Below are 17,144 nucleotides of genomic sequence, written 5' to 3' on the forward strand. Positions count from 1 at the left end.
CAGAAGTGGGGGTGGGTAGCAGTGTGATCCAGTCAGGGAGGTGAAGGGGACATGACTCTGTGGAGGTTAGGGGGCATGGCCAGCTCCAGCCCAGCCCAGTGGAGAAAAATGGGGAGGGGCCCACCCTGACCTGGCCCCACAGGGGAGGAGGAGGCATGGCCCAGCCTCATGGGGGGGAAAAGGTATGGCCCAGCCCTGCAGGGGGAGGAAGGGGCATGGGGGAAAGGGGGTTTGGTTCGGCCCCAGAGACTACTGTTTTCTTTTGTAGGGGGAAAGGTGGTGTGGCTCAGCCTCACCTGGCCCCACAGGGGGAAGGGGGCAAAGCCTGGCTTGGACCAGGTACATGGGGCTTGGGGTTTGGATATTTTGCAGGAGGGAGTGTGGCCATGTTAGTGGTCACTGCTCCCCTGCCACCAAATTTCTTGGCTTGTGGGGTGCCCCACAGGCTAGATCCAATGGCTCTTCAAGCTGCATTTGGCCCACGGTCTGGAGGTTGAGCACCCCTTGTTTAGCCAGTTAACAGTCCTCAGAGAGAGAGAAAGTTGTGCCTAGAATGTGAAAAGATTAACTTCAGCACAATGACTAATCTAAAAAGTAGAATAAATACTCTTAGGTAGGTTCTTACTTTAAATTACAGAATCAAAGGTCAAGTTTATCATCACCCTATCAGTGTTAACATTAGTACTTGTAAAGCTATTTTCTTTGTCTGTTTCATTGTAGCAGCTCTCATTTCTCCCAGACGCATGTTTCTGAGTGGGCTCTTCAAACACGTGTATAAAATAAAGGAGAACTTACAAGAGGAGAGAAACTGAAGCGGAGTCTTGCTCTCTAGCTTATAGGACTGGCTGTTTAAAATTACTCTTGTCCTGCATGTCTTTTATACAGGAGTTCAGTGTTGTTCAATAAAATTCACCTTGCAGGCAGAACTGAAGATGTTTTAAAAGGCCAGAATACTATATGAAATTCTCTATAGCCTGAATTTTTCATGTGTTAGTCAGTGGCAATAAACAATGAGACAACAGAAGATTGCGGCAAGACAGAAGTAAATTTGAGACCTAAATGAGCAGTGTATGTTGCAATGATACAGATAAGAATATGTGTAACCTGTAACAACAGTCAATACTTTCATTTGCTTATCATGTTTAAAGGCTTAGAATCATTCATGCTAAGAAAACTGGCAAAAGAGATGCTGTAGTAGGAGGTGATATAGGAGAAGAACAGCATTCATTGGAAACACCCACGCCAGGCCGCAAACGGAGACGGAAGGGAGGAGACAGTGATTATGATGATGACGACGATGATGATAGTGATGATCAAGCAGATGAGGATGAGGAGGATGAAGAGGATAAAGATGAAAAAAAGGGAAAGAAGACTGAAGTCTGTGAAGATGAGGTGGATAATAATTTATCAGATAACTTTCAGATTCCTTTAAGTTTAAACTAGTTGTTCTCAACCTTTTTAGATGTGATGCACCTATCAGAAAATACCAGCTTAGTTTTTACTCATTTTTTGATGACAGAAAAATAATAGAACAATTTTTCTGTTGCAAAGAACTATAAGAAGGACCATAACAGCTCAGAATGCTTTTAATACTATGGATTTCTATTTGAAATCTCTGGGTTTATATTGTGAATCATGTTTGTACACCTAACTGCTAATGTTGTGTGAGAAGTGAATGTGCCACTTCCTTTTCTTTTCTTTTTTTAAGATTGCCCGCCAGGCACTATTTTTCTTTATTCTTTAGCTAAAGTAGACAGGTATCCTTGCCTTTTTTGGTTCATTTGCTTTGGCTTAGTCATTATTTTCCCAATTCTCGCAAGACTACCTTCCTACTGTCTGATGTACACTCTTCTAGGAGGAAAAAAGATTATATTAGACCTAGAAAGCCAAAGGTTTTTAGCCAATAAATAAGAAAGTAGCTTTCACAAAGTGGAGAGTGAAAAAGTTGTGTTAATTAGCAGGATAATTTTAACTTAATAATAGAATTACCATGAATAGGAAATAATAGCTACTGTAAAATTGAGGTGTAAGGTGTGACAGTAGAACTTAAGTCTTCACAAATTCTCCAGGCTGGTGTGAATAAAAGAAGGGTCTTTTCCTATTTTACTCTGTCTACTTGATTGCCTTCCCTTAAATTTTAATAAAGGAGAAAGCGGGTCATTAAAACTTTTTATTGGCTTATTAAACTGAGCTGCCTTTGTTACAGTCAAATAACCTTTTATAGGAATCCCACAGACTCTCTTAAGCCACACAAGTCCATCAACATGGTCTAATGCAGGGGTTGCCAACGTTTTTGGGCAGAGTGCCAAAAACACCCACAATCTCAACTTGTAAGACGTTGGTGTGCCAGGGGCAGACAGCAGGAGAGTTGCGAGGGACCTGATCCTTATTGTGGCATCATAGCCTTGGCTTCTTCCCCGCTGTCTATCCCAAGGCATGCATGTCAAGCAACATGCCTGTGTGTGCCATGCTCTGGCATCCGTGCCAAGGACTACCTACCCCTGGTCTAATGGATAAAGCCAGGGAAAAGATGCAAGAAATATTAAAATCTAGTACTGGCTTTTACACTAAGTTGCTGTTTGGCCTCCAACAAATCACTTCATTTCTGTGTGTCAGTTTACCAAACTAAAAGTGGAAATATTCCTTCACCTACAGTACTTTGCAGGGGTTTTTTGGGGGTGGTTAATGCTTTATATGCAAACTAAACTTTTTAAACAGAAACTAAACTTTAGTTTAGAGAACAGGCCTCCTTGCTACATTTCTGGATTTTATTTGCATAGAATTGGGATTTAATCATCCTGCCCTTGAATTGAAGATATACTATCTAAAAATTTTTGTACATTAGTGGCTCCATAAGCAAAAAGAATGAACCTTTAAAAAAATCTAATCCTGAAAATAGAATTAAAAAAAAAACTGTTCTTTTTTTTTTTTTTTAATCTTTTGTGGAAAAAGCTTATTACTTCCTAGTTTGGTAAAGATCTGTGTGCTGTCCCTTTCTGGGATAACACATTCCATTGCAGACCAGGGTATGTGTGGTGTTTCCGAATGCTGCCTCCTGGAATGCCTTTGTTGAGCCAAGAAGTACAAGCAGAACTTCACACAAGGGGGAAACAATTATTTTACAGATTAGTGAAAACTTATTTCTGTGCATAATGGCCACTTCCCCACAACCTCCTTGGCATAGTTATTGAGGCACCATTATATAAACTCCTGAATTCAACTGCGATTTCAGTTTTGCTTTTTAATTAGTCGTGTATATGTACATAGTTTCACACAGAGAATTGCATGACAGAGACTACTGTTTTCTACTTTGGGGCAAGGAGTAATTAAGACCTCCCTGGAATCTGATAGCCCTCTTTTGAAACTTTACTATAGTTCTCAGAGGGCTCATGGAACTAAATTAGAAATCTCATTCTGGAAATTATCCTTATATTTAGCTGTAATTTCATCAAGCAGAATTAGAAAGCTATAAATTTTAATCCTAGAAATGCTCTTTAAGAATCAATAAGAGGAGAACTGGTATTTCTCATACCAGATTTATCATTTAAAGTGACTTTGCAGTTTCTTGTGACTGTAGACACGAGTCAAGCTCTCATTTTCCAAAGACTAATCAATCAGATTCTGACAGACTCCATTATTTAATGGGGGTAAAATATTTAAAAGTGAACTTTAAAAGAACACCAAACTTTTTCAAATCTAAATGACTAGATTACATAGTTTTAAGTATTAACCTGAAAATTGAATTACTTGTTCCAGTAAAAGGGCATTTTCAACAAAGTCAGTTGGCCAGCCACTCTCCCTGCATGCATATGTGTGGGACTTCATGGCTACTTTATTCAGTAGCATAACTAAGAGTAGGCAGGTGAGGCACCAGACTGGGTACTAGTTTAGAGAGGTTGCAAGAATGATGGCTGATGCTCAGAACACAAAAATGCTCATAGGCCTCTGACTTCATTATGCATTAAAGGAAGTAAAGAATTATTCTTCTGTTATATTTCACGTAGCCAAGCATACTTCCTGTAGATTTCTATCTTCTGCCCTCAGATGGATGCACACACTTAGTCCATTGGAGTTGCATCCATGTGGCCTAGTGTAGAATTTGCCTCACAGGTTTGATACTACTTTCATTACACAAATCATTCTACTGTATAAGTGGTAAGTTACACAAGCCTGATGTCCTGAAATATACTATCATAATGTATTTCTTGGTTGTAGGATGATGGGGACCAAACAGCAAGTGTTGAAGAGCTAGAGAAACAGATTGAAAAACTGACTAAGGTGAGAGATTTCCATCAATTTTAGCTTTATTATTTTTAAAGAAATTTGCTCATTCAGTGCTGTGAACTAGAATGTAAATAGTTGCCTTGGTGATCCACATTCAGATAAAGGGCACGAGGGCAAACATTTAACCAACTGGTATTGGTGTTTGTCCTAAGTGGCTGGGTCACTTAGAACATTGGGAATTTAAACTGAGGTTGAGGATCTGGTATAGTAAGGTTTTAGACTCAAAGGAGACCTGCAGAACTGCTGTTGATATTTCCACTAGGGCTGGATAATTATTAAAAAAAATGAATTACAATTAATTTTAAGATTAAAAATAGCTGCAATTTAATCACAATTTTAATTGCACAGTTAAACAATAGTCAGCACCCCACCACAACAGCCCAGAGCCCATGCACCCTGTGTTAACTCCCTGCCACCACAAACAGCACATAGTCCCTGCCCCAACCCCATCCTGTCCCATGCCTGCTCTGGACTTGCCCTGGCTGGAGCAGACCAACCAGAACCTGTCTGAACAGCCCTGACCCGGCCCGCCCCATGGCGGCTCCAAACTCCAGTTGACCACACTGAGCATTGGCAGTGGCCAGGAAGAAGCTGCTGCGTGGAGGAAAAACGGCTTCTCCCTCTCACCGCTGTTGGGCCTTCTTGCTACGGCCACCCTGAGTCCATGCCCAGGCTGCCCTGCAGCTCCTCTGCAGTGCCACCACTGCCCCACTGGGTGGCCTGGAGTTGGTGGTGATGGCAGAAGAGAAGAACTGCAGGGCAACCCAGACAAGGTCTCTGGGCAGCTGCAGGAAAAACAGCCCCGCATTGGTCAGGGAGAGGGGCCATTTTTTCCCTGTGCTGAGTAGCATCTTCTGCTGCTCAGTGTGGGCAGGTGAGTCTGGAGCAGGCACAGGGTGGGCTGGGGTGGGGCTGTGTTCACAGGTTCCCACTAGTCCAGAGTTGGTCCACTCTGCTAGTCAAAACAATGTGCGCAATTAATGCGATTAAAAAAATTAATGTGTTAATTTGTTTTTGCGTTAATCACGTACGATAACTGATTAACTGACAGCCCTAATTTCCACACAAATATAGTTCAATAGAAAAAAAAATGTTAAAAATTTGGTGTCTTACTGTTATGCCTGCAGTTTGTTGATTTTGGGAAAGTGGTGATTAACATTTTTAAAAACTTGGCTCTTATACTAAAAATAAATAATAAAAATGTATCCTACAGCCCAACAAAAAGTACTTACTTAAATATTCAGTTGCAGTTAAAAGAAGTTGTTACAGAAAGAACTTAAACTCTGATGGTTAACAATATTTGCAAAGAAGAATTTTTAAGCTATGGTATAGCTAGGGATATAATCGTTTTTTATGTTGTAGGTTACTGGTATTGATTGTGCATCTCATTGTTTATCTCCTATAGCATGTGTCAGTAACAATGATAGAATAAGTCTGTCTTTCTCCCGTGTCTGTGTCTAGGAATGAGTTTCTTTCACAAAGGCACCTTATTCTTTGAGATACTACCTTTCCTCCTATTCTCCAAGTACTTGCTTGATTTCCTAACTTTATTTCTTTCCAAATGATCATCCCCCCGGCTAGGGACAAACATTCAAGAAGCCTGAATTGATTCAGTCTTTCAATCAATTAATCTAACCTGCAAAGACTGAACCAGTTTGCAAGTGGATAGACTTTCCCTTTTCATTCTGGAAATGCAGGCATATGCCTGCAGTGGCTCAAGCCAGAAGCCCAGGGGGCTAGAGCAGCCCTCCCTTCCCTTTCACTGGGAAGCTGAGCTGAAGGGGGAGGGGGCATAGCCAGGCACTTTTAGGCCTGTGTAAGACTGAGGAGGGGTTTAAACCCCTACCTTGGCCTACAGGGTTCAGAGGGTGGGGCAAGAGGGAGTGTGGCCAGACCCCTGTGGCAGAGGAGGAGGAGGGAAGAGCTCTGACTGCCCCAGCAGCTCCACAGAGTGGGGAGGGGGCTCTGTTCAGTGCTGGAGGGGGACTTTCCCCCATCCTCCTCCTCCCCCGGCCACCACAGGGTGGGGACTGAGAGCTCTGTGCGGCGCTGCCTAGCCTGGCTCAGTCTGGGTACAGGGAGTGACTGTCACTGAGCCACAGCTGCCAGGGATGGCCCCGCACCCACAGCCTGGGCCGGCCCTGCTGAGTCCTGGCGGAGACAGCTGCAGGGGCAGGGCCATCCACAGTATCTGTGGCTGAGTGACAGGGGCTGAGCCCTGTCAGTGAGTGCAGCCTGGCCTGGTGCATGTGGGCAGCAACTGGCCGAGCAGTGGGCTACCTGGGGTGGCTCAGAGGTGCCAGTAGGCCTGGAACCCAGCAGCCTGCTGCAGGGGCTTGCTGCAGACCCACAAGCCTCTGCAATGCCTCCAAGGCGATCTGGGTAGCCTGCTGCCTGGCCAGCCACTGCCTGTGCATGCTCTTATGAGGCCCGCCTACGCTCACTGACAGGGTTCAGCCTCCCCATCAGTGAGCTGCAACCACTACAGATGGCCCCACTCCTACGGCCCAGCCTGGCCCCATTATATGGCTGCCTCAGTGAAGCTGACCTGGGCCACAGGGGGGGGCCATCCCTGGTGGCTGTGGCTCAGTAACAGTCACTTCCTGTGCCCAGGCTGGGCAGCGCTGCACAGTCCCCCTCCCCACCCCACAGTGGTGGAGAAAGAGGAGGAGGGAGGAAGAGTTCCCCCCACAGCATCGAACAGAGCTCCCCTCCCCACGCACAGGGTGGGGAGGAGCAGTGGGGAGAGTCCCTTATGGGGCTGGGCAGCCCTGCACAGCTCCCCTCCCCACCCTGCAGGGAACAGAGAGGCCGGGGGCTGCTCCACCCGAGCTGCAGTCCCCCACTGGGAGGGGGGGAATTAATCCCCTCCCTGCCCACTTAGCCTTAATGGGGCCGTGTCAGAATGGCTGCAGTCCCTGCTGGTGGGACAGGGAAGGGAGTGGGGACTAAACCCCCTTCTGGGTACCCTGACAAAGGTTGCTGCCCCTCCCCATCCACTCGCTGCTCCAGTGGCAGGATGTGGCCAGATGCTGTCTCGCCATGGCCCTGTTACAGGTGAAAGGGGCAGGGAGGGGGTTAATTGCTCCCTCCACCTTTGCCAGATTTAGGCATAAGCTAAGTAAGCTTCAGCTTAGGGCCTCACATTATGAGGGGCGTCTAAACCATACCCCGGGCTGCGAAGGGTTGGCTGCCGGACCAGAAGTGACTGCGGACTGGCAAACCACGGCCCTGCAGAGCCAGGCAGAGGGGCCAACTCCTCCCACAGGACCCATGGCAGCCATGGTTGAGGTTTGGATCTGCCCTCCTGCCCAGGGAGTGGAAGTATTTTTACTTGTGTTCTGGCCAGAAATTCCAGCTGCGGGGCTCTGCGTGGTGGTCCGCAGTTTTCCGGGCTGCTGCTGCTTCTGGTCCGCAGTTTGCTGGGCCGCAGCATAGAAAGGTTGGGAACCCCTAGCTTAAGACCCCAACATGTCATAATCTGTCCCTGCCTCTATCCCTTCTGCCCCACAGCTGGGGACTGCCAGCCCCCGCCACCGCCTCAGTCTCTGCCACTCCTTGACAGACAGACAGAGCCCAGCTGTGTTGGGGGAAGGAAAGAAGAATTAACCCCCTTCCTGCTCACTTTGTCTTAATGGGACCATGCCAGCTGGTGTCTCACCACGTCCCCACCACTGCTCAGGCAGAGGGACAGGGCCAGCCCTGTTCTCCGGAGCAGGGAGCGCAGCCCAGCTCAGAGAGCATGTTGGGATGCTGGAGGACTCTGGCTTAACTTAAATCAGGAAGGGGTCTGGGACAGAAGTTGCATAAACCGGTTTGACCCAAATCAGTTAAGTCTGATACTACATTCAGCCAGTTTGTCTTAAACCAGTTTTGGCCATTTTGAAACTGGTTTATGTGCACTGAACTTATGTTCTGTTACAGGCTTAAACCAGTTTCTGATCGCTTAAATCGGTTTATGTGTAACTTCTGTCCCTAGCCCCTAGCATTTCTCTGGTGCGTTTACTTATAGTTAATCAGGTTCCAACCTTCCACCTGTCTGATGGAATTAAGTAATCAAGTAGGATAAAAAGAAAAAAAGTTGATTGGTAGATATGGAAAATAGAATGCTGAAGATTCTGCTGTATTTGGACTCTGCTGCTTTTATCAAAAAGCTTACATCTGTTTATTAGCAAATTCATCCTGCCTAGCTTTGCTGCTACTTTTTTCCTGGTGCCAGCTGCAATAAACTGGCAATTCAGGATGATACACTGCTTCCAAAAGTGCTAGTTTAGTGGAGTAAGGAGTGGGTAAACTAACTGATATTTGTGTTAGACTGCCCCCCTCCCAGAGACCTCTTTATGTTTGAAGACAGGCTCTATCTGCAGATATTTCTGAACTGATTGCTTTGTGAACCAATTGAAATATCTCATTAGAGTCTCATCAGGAGCTACAATATGTCTCACTGCTCTGGCTAGCTTCAGCCCTCCATATGCCATTTGCTGTATTGCATAATTGATAGGATTTGAGCTTTTCTTGTACAATAAAATCATTGAGGCTGTTGTTCAATGAAAGTTGGTAGTAAAAGGTGGAACATGTCACTTCAGAATTCATCCTTCAAGTAAAGCTGATACATATAAGATGAATCTAGGAATACTTGAATTGATTATTTAAAGCCAATTTTGCTCTTTAAATAAAATAATCAGGCTAGCAAAAGGAGTGGAATGTCCCAAAAACAGCATGCTCAGATGGTTCATGAACCGTTGTTTTTGTCTAGCATTGAAGAGATGTTTTAAATGGTAACAATTGATTTTTTTCCCCCACTGAATTATAATGCCCTTTTTTCTATACAGCAGCAAAGCCAGTACAGAAAAAAATTGTTTGAAGCTTCTCACTCTTTACGTTCAATGATGTTTGGTCAGGATCGTTATAGACGTCGATATTGGATTCTACCCCAGTGTGGGGGTATTTTTGTGGAGGGCATGGAAAGTGGTGAAGGTAAGAAACATGAAACAGTAATTCTAGAAATGGCCATACCAGAGTTTAGCACAGGTTAATTTAACCTATCTGCATTTCTAGTAATGGCCTGTATTTTCAGAAGGATAAAAACTCCACAACAGATCTATCTATTTGTACAGTGTTATTTGATGAGGCTAAGATAAATTTATTTCTATTGCTCAATCTGTTAATTTACCTCTTGAAACAGAAGGTTTCAAGATAATTTTTGATGTAGCTAGTGAGGTCCCTGAGTTATATTTTTAATCTTAATATTCAGGTTCTTTTTCATCTTTCTGATCTATTTGTCTCCATTTCCTGTGACAATGTTTAGACTGACTATAAAATTCATGAAAAAGCACTTCTTTTTAACCATTTTCATTTATTTCAGTGTTTATGCAAATATTTCAACTTATTATATGCTTACAGATTTTATATATACAAATGTTTCTGTGTTTGTGTGTGTGTGTGAAATAAAATTGAACACAATTGTTTTGCCATAAAATAATGCCTTCCTAATTCTCTGCTAAAACAATACTTTATTTTCTAATCTACAGTGTAGTTTTATGTTCTTTTTTACACACTGCATTCCAACTGAGGGGGCTTTGAAGTCAATTTCATTAAAACGAAAATAGTCTTTGCTCTTTGTCATGGGTACATACTGACTATAATCACACTTTTTTTTTTTTTCAAGATAAACCAATCCAGAATCTCACATCCAGTTCTATTTGAATTTTCAGCAATTCCCAATAGATTTTCCATAGACGGACCTAATCCTATGCTTTTGGTTCTAGAACAGATACATTTTCCAGTTCTGATTTGGATGCAGCAAGAAATTATTAATTTCCTAAGAGTTCAGCCTAACATGGCAAAAAGTCTCCCAAGAATAACTGAACTCACAAGATTCCATGGAGAGGTCAATCCATGGAAAGATCTAATAAAAACATCCTCAAAGACTTTGGTACCAAGTTAAACCTGACTCACATCTGAACAACAAAGCCTAGCCTAAATCTACTCCTGATCCCAGAAGCAGCATACTTTTATATATTTTCTGAAGGCACATTCTTCTAAATATCCATTCATTCCATCATTGTATTATGCGGTATATTAAGAATTTTTTGCACATAAATAGATACTAAAAGTTGCATGAGATTAGATGTTAGGAACTGTTGTGCATTTATTTCATTTCCCAGTTTCCAAAATGACTTAAATTTATAAAAAATGCTGTGGTATAAGGGTGTTGTAGCCTATAGCAGGGGTGGCCAGAATTACTCACCTTGTGAGCCACTTCCGATCTTCCACAGAAGTTCAAGAGCAGGAGACTGGGGAAGGAGGAAGGGAGTGGGGGGCTGAGTGACCCAGAGTAGAAGTGACCCTCCCTCCTCCCCTCCCACCACAGTGCTGAGCTGCTCTGGTTTTCCCTGCAGGGAGCACACCCCAGGGTAAGTGGCATGGCTGAAGCCCCCACCCTGGGCACCTGAGCTGGTAGTCCCAGGAGAAGTGGGCAGGGCTTAGGCCAATTTCTGGAGAGCTGCAGTTTGGCCACCATGGGCCTATAGGATCTTCAAATGCTTGAGAAACTAACACATTTACTTCTCTGGTGAAGTTTACCGGGACAAATGTATGAGTGGGGAAAGCCTCAGTATAGGCTCTAGGCTGGATCTTGAGTGGTTCTAGCCCAGACCATGTGGCAGCTGCTCCAGCTCCAGCATAGGGTATGCAGCAGCAGCTCCAGCTCCTGCCACATGCCCTGTGCCAGAGCTGCTACTGCCACCCCATGCTCCATGGTGTGGTGGCAGCTTCAGCTCCAGCACAGGGCACATGGCAGCATCTGCATGGGGCAGTGGCAGGATTGGCATCCAGGAAGCTAGGGCTACAGCATTGATGATGGGCCAAGCTGTTTGAGGGGAACTGAGGCTGTATCATCCTTCACTCACTCTCCTGCTGCCAAACATAACATCCAGCAGTACCCAAGGCCCCTGATTCTGTGACAGGCCACTTCCCCCACCCATGCATTCCAACTTCATGTTGCCCAGTGGGCCAGATAGAGGCTCCCTGACATGGATCCAGCCTGCTGGCTGTATGCAAGTGTCCCTGCTATAAGTACTGTTGAAGGATGGTTAAACTCCCTGCAGAAAACCCAGAGGTCTCATGTAAGAAGTTTGCTCCCTTTTTTTCCCTAGAACCCATTTTCTCCTGTTCAGTAACTTGCATAATAGTCAAGTTAATCCATGTTGGCAAGCTGAACATCTGAGATTGGAACCTTTGATTTCTGTGTCTAGGTATTTGAAACATGAGGTATTGACCAATGAGCCATCTGCCCAATTATCATAAATCCTTCCTTCTTAAGAAGCTTTTTCATTTAGAAAAATCCAAGTTTTGGTACCAAACTCAGTACCAGTGGTGGACACCTTAAAAATTCAAAAAGAACAATACAAAATTAAGGCAGTTAATTTTCCCATGCTTTTGTGTTTTTTTTTCCCCTGTTGAAATAATTCTGGTTTTGAAAAATGTGCAAACAACCTCTGCAGGTGTTACCAGCCACAGACTATAAACAGGACCCCTACTTATCTGTAATTGTGCAGCTGCACTAACTGATGCAGAAACTAAGCAAACAAATGGCTTCCATGCCAAGTACCTGCCTCCTCCCTCCTCCCCCTTCTCTGCCACATTTCCCTTTCATTCTTTTCTTATGGAAGATTCTTACTAATGGATATTGACACATACTAATAAAGGCTAAAAAAAAAAAAAAAAAAAAAGCAAAAAAAAAAAAAAAAAAAAAGGCAGACAATTAAAGGGAGAATGGTAGAGAAGAAAGCCACAATGACTTTTACCCCATTTATAAAAGATAAACCTCTTAGTCTAAAAGATATTGAAGACTGACCTGGGTGCTAAGCACATTGATTTTGTATTTTAATTTGTTTATCTGTCCATCCCTAGCTCATATCGCTTATTTTAGCTCATTTTAGATGAAGATTAAAAAGTAAAAGCAACCAGCCTCTGGAACTAAAATTCACAGTGGATGAGTCTACGTGTGCGCATTTACTGCTCAGTAACCAAAATTACTGTGCAGTGTGAGCATGTCTACACATGCACACCTGTACTGTGCAGTAAATATGGCAACTTATGGCAATTTGCGTGTAAATTTGATACCTTCATCATGCAGGTATCAAATTTACGCCCAATTAGGTACCGTGCAGTAATGCACATGTAGATGCTGTACTATGAAGTAACACTGTGTGTGGACTGACTTGGGACTAACTTTAGGTCCAAGTGAGTCCAAGCACAGTATTAATGCGCTTTAATGCCTGCGCATGTAGATGCTGACCTATTCCTGTTTACTGTGCAGTAAATTTAAGCTGACATAAATGCTCATGTCCAGTCTGCTTTAATGTCTTTAATTATAAAAAAGCAGAAAATGTCCTGATTCATCTTTGGGAGACATCTGATCTATAAGCTAAGATTTCTTTCCCTCCCTCCTCCCTCTCAGTCCCTGGCTAGATGAGTGTGAATTTGGGGAAACAGCTTTTATATAAACATAAAGAATATACACTTTATTGGTACAAATGTGTGACTTGTTAATAATTCTGTAGCCACTAGTGTTTTTCCAAGAACAAAACTACGAAAGTCTTGTCCTTTCAAAAGAAATTAGCACTGATAGACTGCTTCAAATTTTAAAGATTCTGCATGCAAGTTACAGTGTTTTTTTTACGAATGTCTGGGCAGAATTCTGGCCCTTTTGAAGTCAGCAATGGCAAAATTAATTTCACTGAGGCCTGGATTTCACCATGGTGCTTAATAAAGTTTGAATCTGTATGCAGTCATGCAGCATAGGACATTGAATATTTCTGTGTCCTTTTACAAACTGTTCAGAAACAAGTTAGGTCCCTCCCAGCTTTACTTCTCTATATGATAGAGTTCTTGAAATATTGCAATTTAGAGTGGAAGGAAGTGGATGATAGAGTTACTCTGTATATAAAAGTTATTATGGGAGTGGTATAATTAGTTCCTTGTTTTGTGATATTTAAGTTTACAGTTTTTCAATTTTGTAGGTCTAGAAGAAATTGCAAAAGAGAAAGAGAAGTTAAAAAATGCAGAAAGCATACATATCAAAGAAGAGATGTTTGAGACCTCAGAGGAAAAATTAAACTGTTTAAGTACAACTCACTGTGAGCAAAAGGAAGATCTTAAGGAAAAGGACAACACTAATCTATTTTTACAGAAGCCTGGCTCTTTTTCAAAGCTAAGCAAACTCTTGGAGGTAGCAAAAATGCCACCTGAATCTGATATTTTGTCCCAAAAACCCAGTGGCAGTGCAGCAAATGGGTGCATGTTGTCTTATCCAAATAACTCCAAAAACTCTCTCTGCAGCCTTCAGCCCACTGTTTCACAAAGCGGCACTGAAAAATCAGATCCTAGTAATCTTTTTAATCCCATTGCAAGTGGGTCAGGGAAGTTTTACAATTCTCCATTAGTTTCAAATGACCAGTTGTTAAAGACTCTTACAGAAAAGAGCAGACAGTGGTTCAGCCTTTTACCAAGGATACCATGTGATGACACCTCAGTTACCAATACAGATACACCAGCTGCTTCTTCTACACTAACTCCTCATTCACATCCTCCATCAAAATCGCCTTCACCAGTCCCATCCTCTCTTATCAGCTCTGCCTCTGCACAGAGTTCTATTGGATTAAACCCTTTTGCATTATCACCGCTTCAGGTAGGTAACTAAGCGCCATATAAGGTGGTAGAGGCCAATGATATCACTTAAATTGTAACTTTGTTCTTATTTTTTAGAACCTATTGTTTGGATGTAGTTCTCTCTTTAGCATTTTTTTTATGCTGCTGAATACTGTTTCACAAACAGATTAAGATTGCTAGACTAGCAAAATATTTAACCTCTTGTTCATGATATTTCAAATAATTTGTTGTGGCACTGGCAATTGGTAGGTGGAATGGAAAAACAAAAAAAGATAAAGGAAATTGAACCATTCAGAAACAACAGTTTTCTAAACATTCACTGTACTCTAGAAAAGGTTATTAAATGTTTTTTGTCACTTTAGATTCTGTAAACCAAGGGTCAAGGCCTCTTTCATGTTTTTATTATGCCTAAAATAATGGTATCTCTAATCATAATTCTACATTCTGCTGTATTAGTACTTGTAGTAATAATGTTTTTTTTAAATATTTTTGGTGTAGCAGATGAAGACCGGATTGCCTATAATGGGACTTCAGTTTTGTGGATGGCCTACAGGAGTTCTTACTTCAAATGTTCCATTTTCATCTCCTTTACCTAGTCTTGGATCAGGGTTAGGTTTATCAGAAGGGAATGCTAATTCCTTCTTGACACCTAGTGTTCCAACAAGTAAAAGTGAATCACCAGTACCACAAACTGAAAAAGCAGCTTCTGCTCCCTCTGCAGCAGTTGAAGTAGCCAAACCAGTAGATTATCCCAGCCCAAAACCCATACCAGAAGGTAAGTACAATCCAACAATATTTTGGGACTGTCTAAATGTTGAGTTCTTCTGCTAAGGTATCCAAACTCATTTGCAAGATTTATATAAATAGATCTGATTGTACTAGTGCATCATTTTTAAAATGTTGTAAAGAATCTGCATACTTATCTTCATTCAGAAATGCAGTATGGGTGGTGGAGAATTACTGACCCAGAAGACCTAAAAGCTTTGCTTAAAGTGCTGCATCTCAGGGGAATAAGAGAAAAGGCCTTACAGAAGCAAATACAAAAACACATGGATTACATCACTCTGGCCTGCATCAAAAATAAGGATGGTATGTGATTGCTATGAATGTTACATGCATTAAATTGACTTAAGGATACTTAACAGAGGTGGGTTTGAGTACTCTTCAGTCCAGATTAGTTCTCAACAAATTAACGCAAAAGTTGCAACAAAGAACACACAGCCTTGGTGGGAGGATGTCACACGTGCCTTTTAATCACTTTTGCTGCCTCTATTTTGGGCTGCTTCCCAGCCCAGGCCTGTAGCATAACCTAGTCCTGCGGACCTGACTAGGTTATGGTGACCCTTGGAGCTGTCTGGAATTTCTGCTGCGCTATGTACTGCAGCTTCACCTTGACTCATTCCATCTGGCCCCAAGCCAGATATTACAGTTTAAAAAAAATAGGTATTCATCTTGGATGTTTTACAAGTAAATTCATATAATGATTCTGAAAGATTTCATTGAAGTAACACATCAAGATTCTTTTTAAATTTGTAAAAAAAAATACAGTGTTCATTAACATAAAACAATACAATTTGATTATCAAATGCAGTTGCAATTATTGAAATAAATGAAAATGAGGAAAACCAGGTAACTCAAGATGTTGTGGAAAACTGGTCAATAGAAGAGCAAGCGATGGAGATGGATCTGGCTATTCTTCAGCAGGTGGAAGATCTAGAAAGGAGAGTTGCATCAGCTAGTTTGCAAGTTAAGGTAAAACTGACTTCCAGTAAAACCCATCACTAAAAATGCATTTACTAAACTGATACGAATTTAAAATAGATACAAACAGTTGTTTTACTCTTGGGTAATCACCTTCTCATTATTCTTTTATGGTTCACAAATAGAACAACTCCAGTATAATTTGACTTTATTAATAATCATAGAAGCTGCAATGATTTCTACTTTTCAAACATAAAAGAAGCACATAAGCATTATTTTTGTTACGATTAAATCTTTAGATAAGGAAGTCACTTAGTAGCCGCCTCGCAAAATGCTTGCTTATAACACATGGAGTCCTGCACATTTTGATAGCTACAAAGATTTGATGGAAATGGGCTAATTTTGCCATGTATTTGTAGTGCTTTGTGCTGAAATTGTGTATGTTTTGTTTTTTGTTGATGCTCTTTAAAATACATAAAAAGAGCATTGACGCTTATTTGTTTTGAGGACTGGAGAATCATGGAATACACAGGGCCTTTTGTACATGCTACGTGGAACTACACCTTGATCTTAGCCAAAAGGCCAAGAAGATTGTGAGTCTGAAAGAGCTCAGGATTTCTCAGCTGCCAATACAACTAGGAGGTTATTTAATGTGATTGTAGGCTCAGCACATTTATGTCTGCAGTCTGGACCTTCTTGTTTAGGAAGGAGTAGTGTTGAAGGTTAGATATTAGCTCTGTGGCATGGGTTTTGGTCATCATCTTCTGATGTTTGAGGTTTGGGTTCATTCTTTCTGCTGGAGTGACTGATCTATTTTGATGATCTGCCCCCAGAGACTAATGGAGCTTGATGTTTTCAGAGGGCTGTCAGGGAGAAAGCTGTTGCTGAGAGATTACACTGTTAATAGAGTGGTTGTACTTATATTTTAGAATTCATTATTTAAATACTTGAATATTTTGAGAGAGAATTTAAAGAACTGATGACCAACTACAGTATGTGCTAAAGATAGTACCCTAACTATTTTAGGTTTATTCTATAAAACACTTCCATTATGTGCACACTTAGCCAACTACAGCAGCAAACAAATATGTAAACCTTTCTATTAAATATAGGGCTGGATATGTCCAGAGCCTGCATCAGAGAGGGAAGATCTGGTATATTATGAACATAAGTCAATTACTAAATTGCACAAGAAGCATGATGGAGAAAGTGCTGGAGGAGAAGAAGCCAGTACCAGTGCTCTAGAGAGGAAGAGTGACAACCCTCTAGATATAGCTGTAACCAGACTTGCTGACTTGGAGCGGAACATAGAGCGAAGGTATCTGAAGAGCCCCTTAAGTACCACCATTCAGATCAAACTGGATAATGTGGGCACAGTTACTGTCCCTGCTCCTGCACCATCCATTAGTGGTGATGGTGACGGGTAGGTTATTGAGATTAACTTGAAAAATTATTGTGCTTCTTTGCTAATTGGAGCCTATTTT

At 42.1% G+C, this 17,144-nt stretch overlaps 1 protein-coding gene across 1 annotated transcript in view; it reads left to right on the forward strand.

Annotated features, from left to right (window-relative positions):
* Positions 1-17,144, forward strand: part of BAZ2B (bromodomain adjacent to zinc finger domain 2B) — a 156,663-nt gene that overhangs the window by 119,985 nt on the left and 19,534 nt on the right. The window contains exons 24-31 of the mRNA XM_025199968.1: positions 1,149-1,392; positions 4,216-4,278; positions 9,117-9,261; positions 13,311-13,978; positions 14,461-14,734; positions 14,893-15,048; positions 15,551-15,711; positions 16,773-17,083. Coding sequence (XP_025055753.1) covers positions 1,149-1,392; positions 4,216-4,278; positions 9,117-9,261; positions 13,311-13,978; positions 14,461-14,734; positions 14,893-15,048; positions 15,551-15,711; positions 16,773-17,083 — 2,022 coding nt within the window. The remainder of the gene's footprint in view (positions 1-1,148; positions 1,393-4,215; positions 4,279-9,116; positions 9,262-13,310; positions 13,979-14,460; positions 14,735-14,892; positions 15,049-15,550; positions 15,712-16,772; positions 17,084-17,144) is intronic.

This window comes from Alligator sinensis, unplaced genomic scaffold, assembly GCF_000455745.1.
Source record: "Alligator sinensis unplaced genomic scaffold, ASM45574v1 scaffold389_1, whole genome shotgun sequence".
NCBI classification, from domain to species: domain Eukaryota; kingdom Metazoa; phylum Chordata; order Crocodylia; family Alligatoridae; genus Alligator; species Alligator sinensis.